The sequence below is a fragment of the Cottoperca gobio genome, chromosome 3 (assembly GCF_900634415.1).
Source record: "Cottoperca gobio chromosome 3, fCotGob3.1, whole genome shotgun sequence".
Lineage (NCBI taxonomy): Eukaryota > Metazoa > Chordata > Actinopteri > Perciformes > Bovichtidae > Cottoperca > Cottoperca gobio.
In genome coordinates this window covers 12,273,148-12,284,466 of record NC_041357.1, presented here as the reverse complement: position 1 = coordinate 12,284,466, position 11,319 = coordinate 12,273,148, and the positions used below count along the sequence as shown (strand labels likewise).

Below are 11,319 nucleotides of genomic sequence, written 5' to 3'. Positions count from 1 at the left end.
ATTGATGCAATTCATTTATTAATGCTATCAAATATCCTCAGAATTGCATTTCTACAATCTATATTAGTCCAAGTAAAAAAGACACTAAACTAAATATATAACATTTACTTTGTTTGCCTTTCTTTCTACTCTGATCAAACCTTCTAATACCAAATCTTAAAAATGAAGATTAACTAACAAATTGTCATAGCCTGGTAAAAGTAATAAAGAATATGTGTTGGATATGTTCACAGTCTTAAAGATGGAGACTTCAAACCCCTTTGTCTTCACGGATTTAGAAATAATTACGCCGACACCAGGTGTTTGAATAACTTTTATGCCATAAAAAAGTGTAATGTTACACATGACAGGAGTTGTTCCAACGGAAGTAAAAAGCGTCATAAAACTTATTTACAGTTAATCAGAGATTGAGTTCAGCAAAACCTACTTCACAGCTCTACATTTACAGGTCTACACATTGTAATACTAAAACAACTCTGTTCTACTACTTTTTTGTAATCAGCCATATGCTCAGTGAAAAAAGAAAAAATTATTCTATTATGCTAAAGCTCAAATATTCTAGTCTTTGGGTAGCGGTAAAAAGGCAGTCAAAGGATTAAGTAATAAAACATTACATTTATCACAAAGGTCCATGTCTTTAAGAAGTAATAACTAGCATTCAAAAGAGCATACCAATCCAGAAAATTACAATTGAAATGTTCTAAATGGTTTAATCAATATAATTTTGGCTATGATTCAATTAGAATAGCACTCTATTAATTTGTAATAAGAATCAGTCATAATAGAAAAATGTCACAACTCTCAAAAAGATGCATAGTGTCACATGGAGGTCCCTTCACTGTTCTGATAGTCAGGCAAAATCTTACATGTTTTCAATACGAACAAAGTTCCTTCATATTTACAGCAAATTAAGGCTTTCTGCGTCTGGAAGAAAGGAAACAAAAAGAACATTTTAATAACCCATATTTTACAAGGCAACAGCTGGAACCTTACATGTCACGGTAAACAGAGCATACACACAAAGACACTTTCATTCACTTACTTTTGAAACCCAAGGTTTGAACTTGTGCTTGCAACTGGAGCCTAATGCGAGGGGAACGTTGAAAAGCGTTAACACATAAAAAGTAACTGCACATGCATCAAACTATCCAATTCATATCAAATTTGGAATACACTTAAAAAAATAATATTATAAATTATGTTTATTGCACACATTTATAGTTTAACAGCAATTTCACATTTGTGTTTTTTTTGTTTAATTAAGAGCTTACCCTGTTTTCTATGTCCTCCATATGAGCTGCTCCTTCTACAGACCCCGAGCGTCTCTTGCGACTAAAACAAAACATTAAAACAAATGATTCCGCAACTCTCTTTCTTTCACAAGTTACTCACAATAGATATTAATCTAAATTTGTTGACATTTATCTTATGAGATAAAGGCTAAATTAATTAGTGCCACTATAATCTCTAAAGGTGAAATTAATGACATTTTACCTGCTCAGTATCACATTATCTCCAGTTTTAACAAGGTTTGTTTTATTTACAAAATACCTCAAATATATATTTCTGCTTTTGAGTGGGGAGAGAAATAAACAATCCTCTCCCCCCAGTGGATCTTTAGGTGTAAAAGAAACAGAAAGTACATTTCTATCCACTTGTTTTTACGTGCATAAAATACTCTGTACATTATACATAAGAATATCACAACCTGTAGTACTTGTGCAAATACTGTACCTTGATGCTGTTGCATACTCTTGTGTTAGTGTCTCAATGTCAGTAAACTGCACAGCTTGTCCACCGCCTCTGGTCTTAAAAACATCGCCCTTAAGAGAGAGAAAAAACAAAAACTCACACAAACGTCCGAAGGAGAACACAGGAAGAAACACATACTCACAATCAACAGCGAAAAATGTAGCAGTGCCCCAGTAATATATACAACAGGACCTCAATGTGAAATCAAACAGAAGGTGATTAAGTCAAAGTCATGCAAGATATAAAATATTCAGAAGTCTCAAATTAACAAATGTCATTTTACCTTGATCAATTTGGTCTCGATCTCCCCGTCTGAGGCAAGCTCTTGATGTCTAAGCACATACTTTTGGCATTTAGACAGAACTTTCTCGTTCGGGGTCGACACCTTGATTGCATTGGGTATGATTGGCTGCATGACAGTGTCTAGGTCCAAATTAGAAGCAGGTTTGTGGTCTACCCATTTCTCCCCACCCGCAGAGTGTGAGCGCCTGTGCATTGGATGAACTGGAAGGGCCTTCTGGTGATCCCAGTGTGAGAAAGACAAACCAGGAAGTTATTCACATGTGAAGCAGCAGGGACCATTTAGAGTTTGTCAGGGGTTAGTAGTGAAGGTTGATCATTAGAGGGGGTTAGCTTGTGCTGAAAATAAATGTACTACTGGAAGTCCAAGTGGGACAGGGGCATGTCCCACGAGATCATTTTAAAATATTACATTTTATATTTCAGGGGAAATTAGCATTTTCAAAAAGGTATGTAGCCCTCCTCTAATCACATTCCTAACAAACACTACTCTGGCATTCCAGCAATACACATTTTCATAAAGTAACTAAAAACACACTGCAGTGAAAACAGCAGTGTGAGTGAATAAGAATTAACATTCAAAGCAGTGCAACAGTAGTGTGAAAATGGGTCTATGAAGACGACATGCAAAGAGAATACAGATGTGGTTTGCAGGTTCAAGATGTATTCTAAAGCACAGGTGTCATCTTATCGTTTCAAAATGACGTTTTAGACCATTATACAAATGATTCTGTTTTGGTCCCACCATGAGCAGGTCAATAAGGAACTCCACTATTGTTTTGTATGGCCCACTGTGGATGGAAGATTTGATTTCGACAAGCTAGTGGTCAACCAGTTAGCCTGATAATTAGACTAATGAAGTGAAACAAAACATTCCAAATCATACATTGTTTGAAATCGCTGAAAGAATTGTGTCAAGAAGTTTGTGCAGGCCGAGGACACAGAACAACTTCAGCGTTGAGTGCCGCATCAAATCACTCCATATACAGACTAACCAAGCCTGAACATTGAAGTTTTATGTTAAGAGTCCAATGATATTTTAACTGATGTCCAATAGTGCTGCTGCGTGACAGCGTTTCGTTGGGTGAACAGGTATTTGTGTGCGTTTAAATTTGTGATGCTTTAAAAAGTGGGGCTACTGAAATGTTAAATGTTAAAAGCTATTCTAGAGAGCAGTTGGCAACAAGCAACAGAAAGAACAAACACTACAAACACGATCTACTACTGAGGCCTAAAATGCAAGACAAGAAGATTCACAAGCACGACAGGTCAGTCTGCCTTATATTCTGGATGGGAGAAACACCAGCCTACACTGATGCAGCGCTTACACTTGATGCATTTCTAAACAAGCAGACATCTACTGACAACATTACAGGAGCAGTTCTACACTAAGGCAAGGCTTGGACTACAGGCTCCAGAGAAAAACTTAACATCCTTAAAAGGATATCTAGTCTCTAACAAACACACTAACCCTTGTGCCTGCCTCTAGGTCGAGCCCATAGACAAGAGTCGAAGCAGAGGCCTCAGTGTCTGTGGCCCAGCGCTGGCCTCTCCTGCGACCCACGCTGCTGGTGCCGTGGTATTGGGTGGGAGTCCGGCTCCTGCACTGGGGAGTCCCATGGTGCATAGCTTGGCTGCGCATGTCTACAGGGACCTTGTGCTCCCAATCAGAAATGCAGGAGGCTACTGAGGGATAGGAGGTGGAGTTGGGGTAAACGTCCTGAACTGCCCTAACATTGGCTCGATTTTGGTGGGAAGGAGTTTGGCTGAAGTCCTGAAAAGTGATGAGGGAATGGGGCCAAGCATTGTGGATGTTAGGGGCTCCGGATGAACACAAATATAAAAACAGGGTGATGTAGAAAAGAAGCTGCTGTGTACAGTAGAAATCTTAGAATTTGTGTTTTAGACCATCACAATAATAATTAGCAGCATGCAAAATTTCCACATTAAATAAAGTTTCATAAGAGAATGATGACGTGCACACTGATGGAACAGGGAACAGCGTAAATAACTCACCTGAAGCGGCGACGGTGAGGCAGACCTCTTGTGGCCCATGTTGTGATCTCTCTCCCTTGAGGGCCTCTCGGGCTTCTCTGGGCGCTCAAGTGGAAACCCACTGCCGCCACCGCAGCTGCTGCTGCTGCTCTCCGTCACTATGGCCTTGAGCTGCTTCAACTTTTCATCCTTCACCCACAACTTGTTCTGCATCTCCAGCTGCTTGGCGTTCACTCGCCTCTCCTAATTAGAAAACACCAGCAGGAAACTGAACAAATATTCTCATCCTCTAATCGTATATGGCGAGATTCTGTGGCTCACATTTCTTGTTTCTAATTTAACAGTTTAACGTTGAATATACAACTACTAAGTTTTTGCACTCCAGATAATTTTAACTGATGAAGGTTTGAAGAGCAAAACAATAAATTAAGTACCGTAAGTAAAAGTTATCTGGGTTTATTTTATGTGCTTTCATAGGTGTGCATTTTTAGGAATGCACACCTATGGCCCGTAAGTAAGAAAATGTAATTATTCTTATTGATGAATAAATGTCCATACAAAAAATTAATTATGAAACAAGTCTAGAATAAATAAATGTATTCTTTAGTCTAGGGGAAGTGACGTCTCTCTAAATATTGCAGTTATAATAGAAAAATAAAGTTTTAAGATTACCATTATTGGTAAACGCTTCTGTATCGGCCGCAAACAAACAGATAATTATCGGTTATCATCATCTGCCCTGCAATTCCACATTGGTTAATTTGTTGAAGGCTAAAATCAACCTTGTAGTAGTATTTACAATTATAATAATATACAGCAATATATTTGTTTCCAAAAAGGAATAATTAACACCCAGTGTTGTGTGTAGTCCTGTGCACCTCTTTTGATACCTTATGCACGTCCTTTGCTTTAAGCTCAGGCCATGAATTACTTCACTACATTCTGATTTTCTAGTCACAAGGAAGAGTAATCATAAAATATGTTGGTGCCGCTTCTTTAATTGTTTGAGCAGTGGCTTTATGTCACACAAGTCTGCGAATATATGAAGGGGACAGTGTGGCACAAACATACAGAAACAGAAACATTGACTTATAGTCACGTATGTGCAAGCCCTCAATATACAAAGCCAAAAGAGTATGGCTACTGTCAATCATTCCACTTACACACTCCTTCTCCCACTTGAGTTTGGAGTCTGTCACCATGCCCTGCATGCGCTGCTCCATGCGCTTCCTCTCCAACAGCTCTCTGTGTAGCCGTTGCTCCCGGGTCTCCAGCTCATTCTGAAGTGAGCGTTTGTCCTGCTCATACATGTCTGTGGTCTTCTGCAGGATATCGACCTGAAGAGGAAGAGCAGTAGTGTGAGATAAATGGAGACAAAAAAGCCCAAACAGTTCTCATATCCTTAAGTTTATAAGCATGTTTAAAATTACATATAGAAAAGAGAAGAGTTTTATAAGTGAAGGAGACACCTTGTATTCCAGCGTTTTGGATTTTTTCTCTAGTCGCTCTAGCTCCATCTTCTGGCTGCTGATTACTTTTTCTTTCTCGCTCAGTTTGCTTCGCTGATCATGGAGGAACGTCTCCTTTGCATTGATCTGACTGTCAAACTGCTGAAGCATGGACTTCAGTGTACTGGCTGTGGGAGAAAACACATAAATGTAAATCATGCGTACACAATGGGTTTTAAATCTTACTTCATGTAACAAAATCGATCTTTCAAAAAAAGACATAGAAAAACACACTCCCTGCTGTCCCAAGTCAGTGACTAACAGAGTTGGGCGTAGAGTTTGAATAGATGTTGAAAACTGAATAAATTCATTCATTGCTACCTAAAATCAGCAAATTAAACTTTGTTTAATGTGGAAATTTTGCATGCCGCTAATTATTATTGTGATAATCTAAAACATAAATTCTAAAAATGGGCCTGTACCAGTTTTGTTGAACTGTTCTGTCATCATCTGACGGACACGATGCCTCCTCTCCAGGACCTCAATCAGGCGGGGCAACGTCTGATCATCAGCCGGGTCCACCAGCTCACAACGAGGCATGGCTGGAAGGCTTTCTATGAGCTGATTCAGCAGAGCTGCGTCATCTACTGTATACATAGAAAGGTTGTGTAGAGTTAGCAACCTACGGTAAATAAAACCGATGCATATCTGAAATGCATATCCTACACGAAACAATACAACATGACATGAGAACAATGAGCTAGTAGTAGCAATTTGAGGATGATTTACCGGCATTACTGGGACCTCCTTGCTCGTCCAGGCGGCGGGGTAGCTCATCTCTGAAGGCCCGGTTTCTGTGTCTGCGCCCTGCAGCAAGGCCACAGATTGGACGGTCTACCGGCCGCGCCACCTCCACCTCCTGGGTCATCTCGGCAAAGCGCATCACTAGCTGCAGCACAGACAGTGGAATGCCATTAGAAATACACTCAAATGTACTTAAAGCGCCCTGCAGCGCTACAAATCAAATGTTGATGTTTTGGACCTCAACTGTGAACTGAACAAATCTGTACATTTGCGTGACATTTGTGCATAGCAACAAAACCAGGGAGTATATATTCGTTTTGGTGGAAAACTAGCCAACAGCTGCGATGATGGTTCAGCCTTGAGATTAAAGGAGACAAGATTTTTACATTCCAGCCATTGTGCAACACAAAGACAATGTCTCACCATAGTTTCGTCATAATCATCAGCCTTTGGGTTGACACACACAATCATCCTCACTTTTCCTTCTCCATCAAAGTAGTTTTTAAACAGATGTGTAACTTTAGAGTCCCTGTATGGCACCATCTGCAAGAAAATAAAGGCTCTGTGAAACTGCACCTACTGGAAAATGATCAATGATAAACAAATAATAATAATATGACTCTGCATAGAAATAAAATGGAGAAACGGTTAAATAAAATGATACAATGATGAGCAGATGATAAAATACTAACCTTATTAGTTCCACACATCTGGTTTTCACGCAGGACTTCCATACACGTGCGCAGGGTCATCAAAGACTGGTTAATATTACCTGGAAATAAGACATTACTAGAGACCTTTGGTGTCTGAACAAATATTATTACTAAATACATTAAAAACCTAAAGGAAATGTCTCCGGTTGACTTGAGATAGAAGCACACAGTAAGAGATGAGCTGACCTGCTTCACGGAGACGGCTTCCCTCCGCTCTGGTTCTGCTGGTGCGCTCACTGCCTGCCAGGTCAACCAGACACAGCTGGCTCACATTCACCTGGTTCTTGTCCTGCAGTTAAATAACACACTGTTAGCGTCAACAAACATCACCTGGATAGTTAGTGAGGGCCTGCTTTGTGTCAAAGCCTGATTAGCTTTCTTTGAAAATCAGAAAAGGATTTATTGGCTTTCTTTGAAAAAACAAAACAGATTAAAAACAAAAAAATCACTTGTGTAACTTTGGAGCTGCACGTCACCTGTAGTATGTGATCCCCATCAGCATCAAGAGGAGCCTGGGCCAGCTTTACTGTGAACACACTGTGGGAGCGACTGGATTCACGGTTAAGTTCAGTGTTGGCTATCCTCCTTTTCTTTTGTCCTGGAGACACAGCAGAGAATCATTAATAGTGACATCAACACCACCACAGTAACAACAGAAGGAAAGAAAATCCTTTATAAAGTCAGCAGATTTACTGCATTGTCTATTCCTGCAGATTTGATACGTAAATGTATTACGAATGCTGCTAATGGCCATTAGATCTCAAATCTACCCTGCTGCTACTTTTAAATAATAATTCTGTTTAAATGTTTTTCATCATGAGAAGATACAATAGCTAAGAATTAAAACAATTTAAAATGAGTTTAAAACATAAGTTTGTAATTAAAAGTAGTCTGCGTGTTAGGGGAACACGCATAACAGACAATACAATAAAAAGTATTTAAGAAACAAGTCATTAATACTACTCACCTTTCCAAAAGACTTCAAAAGCTTCTTCTGTAGATTTGACCTCAACTTCTGTGCAGCCAGCCACATACATGTTATGATTCTGATCTTCACGGAGAATCTTGGATTGAGGTGGTCTGAAACAAGTTAATGAAAAGAGTCAACATAATGTTACACAATGATGCATTGTTTTAGAAAGACAAGCAGCGAAAGCTAAAATGACAAATAACTGAGGTTAGTGTCAACGATTTACAAAATTAAATACAATCTAGGGAGACACATTCAGGGGTACACAGAGACACATGCACACTGGCTTTGTACACAAGCTTGAGCCATTCAGGGACGTTTTGTGTCTCCACACTAACAGCAACAGCCAATCCTTGAAGACACCAAAACAACACAAAGCTAGAAAGCTACACTTAGGTTATTTACAGGGTTTAGGATTATTGGGATGGAAATGCATTGATGACCTATGCTACAGCAGCTACAGCCAAGTTACGGCTACAAATACATGGAGTACTCTGTGATGTCATTTCACTGGCCACGTACATGAACTCATTGTTCCGTACAGGAGTGCCTCCACCGAGCCACCTAACAAAAACAGGATTTTTAAAAGTGCATCTTGTCAACATAAATGGTAGATCACATTAGTAGCGCGTCATTTTGTGGGTGCATTTGTTGACAGAGCCCTCTCATAAAAAAAAAAAAAAAAAAAAAAAGCACCACAAATGACCGTGTAACAAATAAACGTTGTACTTCAACAGGACATTGTGTTTCAAAAAGCATACACAGATTTTAAATGCTCTTTCTTACTTTGGTCTGATTGGGTCAAACGGAGCATCTTCCAGGAGATCATAAATATAGTTATTGTAGATTTCGATGTAGGACACAAAAACGCTGTAACAACAGTCTTCATCCACATTCTCAGATTTACACGCCTCCTCTGAGCTGATCATATCCGCAAACTCTGGTTCAGCCTTCTGCCTAAAATAAACCGAAAGAAGAGCAGTGAACATGTACTTTAAATTCACTTCCCTCAAAGTTCATCAGTACCTGTCACACCATGAATAGCATAGAACATTTAAAAAAAAAGTTAGTTACCTGGAGGATGGCGTTTTGGGCACAGAGTGCTGACTGTCTCGCTTCTGTCTCTCCAGGAGAGCATCAACTTGACCCTGGATCTCCATCCCATTTTTGTCATCTGGTTTAAACACCTGATGAACAATTAAACAATTAAAATAAATAACTCTTTGTAATCAGTCTCTAAAAATGTAAGACCACAAAACATTAATGAATGAAAGTCTTACAAATCTTTTGGCCTGAAAGGGGCCAATGCTGTTGAAGAGCATGTCTAGAGAGCGGGGGAGGAGCCCACCTTCCCCGGGTGAGCCGGTCATGGTGAAGGTCTTACCACTTCCAGTAACACCATATGTAAACAGCAGACCTATGAACATGGAATATCACAATTACATAAGCACTTTTCACACAGACGATTAGGGCTGATGTTGGTGATACATTAGATATTATGTTGGTCGGATAAAACTTATGTGTGAGATGATTATATACGTTTAATCTGACCAAAAGTCCAAATTCAAAATTAGACTTCAATGATAGATCAATTATCAGATTCGCTTTCAACTAATTTTCTTCAGCATTGGAGAGAATATATTGTCAATTGATGGGATTCTGAACAGTGCAAATCATACATTATATGCTTTTAAAAAAACCTTAACTCACTTACCATTTTTACAATGAATTAGGTCTTCTATCAGAGGCTTAGCAACATCCTCAAACAGCTCCATTTGAGTGGTATTAATACCAAATACTTTTTTAAAGGAGTACTGTGTCTAAAAGATAAAGAAAAACAAAGAGTACATGTGAATGACATTCAACAGTGGAGAGCTATTATTATTAAAATCCTATATTAAAGCCATTAGTCAAATAAATTCTCACGTCTCTACTGAATCATTACAAAAACTGCTTTTATAGATTTGTTCAGTATTCACGTGTGATTTTCTCTGCTCAGGTGACTTGCCAAGCAGAGAGTGCTGCGACACACTTACCTCTTTGTATTCCCCATTGCGGTTGGCTTTAAGGCCATCAGGGGGATGTAGCTGAATAGTGGAGCTGCTGATCATCTCAACACAACATTCCTCATCTTCTGCTCCAAGTGGACGTATACGGCAGTATACCTACAAAGATGAATGGAAAGATTAGGTTTACTGTGATGAAGCTATCACAACTCTAACGAACTACATTGAAATAAACCTCATTTGAACGCATCTTGAAGACTCAATGAGCCTATGATGTCAGTCACCAATTCAATGTTAGTAGATCAACTCCACAAATGTCTACTTCTGACTTCATAAATGTAAGTCTCCATTATGCTCTATTTGTAAGGATCACTAGATTAGCACAATGTTTTAGGGTCAATTTTCCATTTGTGTCTATTGAGGGCTTAAATAGGGAAACAAGCAGCGCTTTTACTGCGTGGTGGTGTGATATGGTTTCAGTTTCAGGAGTGATAAAGTAAGGCGTTTTACTTACTCCAACTGGATCTTTATCCATGTTGGCTGCCTTTCTTGGGCCAGGCCTACGAGGAGTCTTACCTTTGCTGTAAATGATAAAGAAATACAGAATCAATGTCAAACCCAAAAACATGTATGATACATTAAATATATTAGACACTCAAAACTAAATAACAATATAAATAATAATGCTTAAGGCCATATGATGTTAGTGCAATATTCTGTGACATATGCATATACTCTGTTGCGTAGCCATACTTTATTATCATTTCAATTATGATGACTAGCCATGTTAGCTCAGGTGTCACTTGCTAACGACGACTCACAGGTGACGGACAAAAAAAAAAGAATTTCACATGACATTTGTTACTTAAATATTAAAGACAACCAAAATTGGATTACGTTTTTTGCCGTTTCAATAAAGATACAACACAAATCGGTGATAGATTAGCTGTAACGTCAATGAGCTCATGCACCGATATTGACTAGTTGCCACCAGTCAATTGACGTTAGCTGGCTCGACAAGGGGCTAACGTTATGCTAACATTGAAGAAGCTAACACTCTTCTTCTAAAGAACAACTGCCAGCAGGTTACGTTGGTTACCTCGCTCATTGTGTTAACACAATGCGTAGTTGTACACTGTTAGTCATTAATGGAGTTAAGACAGTAATACTCACTTTGGTCTCTGCATTGTTTGTGTTGTTAAACTCCTCTCCACTGAACACAGAGCGCCTCTTCTCGATTTGAAAAATTCCCTCTGTGAAACGTTTTTCCGAGTGGCTGATATTTCAACCAATCACAGAGTAGACATGGCGGTCAGCAGCGGAAGTCCCGC

At 39.1% G+C, this 11,319-nt stretch overlaps 1 protein-coding gene across 5 annotated transcripts; it reads right to left on the bottom strand.

Moving 5' to 3' along the window:
• Window positions 1–300: 300 nt before the first annotated feature.
• On the bottom strand, window positions 301–11,256 carry LOC115005535 (kinesin-like protein KIF23). Of its 5 annotated transcripts, XM_029427396.1 has the most exons (23): window positions 11,162–11,256; window positions 10,503–10,569; window positions 10,019–10,147; window positions 9,697–9,802; window positions 9,263–9,399; window positions 9,057–9,169; window positions 8,769–8,939; window positions 7,980–8,092; window positions 7,489–7,610; window positions 7,199–7,301; window positions 6,992–7,071; window positions 6,723–6,842; window positions 6,285–6,444; window positions 5,978–6,142; window positions 5,517–5,683; window positions 5,211–5,384; window positions 4,069–4,290; window positions 3,524–3,826; window positions 2,036–2,269; window positions 1,735–1,823; window positions 1,272–1,332; window positions 1,043–1,083; window positions 301–924 (listed from the first exon to the last, which is right to left on the bottom strand). In XM_029427396.1, exons 1-23 carry the CDS (start codon window positions 11,173–11,175, stop codon window positions 909–911), a joined length of 2,907 nt encoding a protein of 968 aa, XP_029283256.1. In that variant the 5' UTR covers window positions 11,176–11,256; the 3' UTR covers window positions 301–908. The 5 variants fall into 5 exon arrangements, with proteins under 5 accessions (XP_029283256.1, XP_029283266.1, XP_029283273.1 ...); XM_029427406.1 differs by lacking the exon at window positions 2,036–2,269; XM_029427413.1 differs by lacking the exon at window positions 3,524–3,826.
• Window positions 11,257–11,319: the final 63 nt, after the last annotated feature.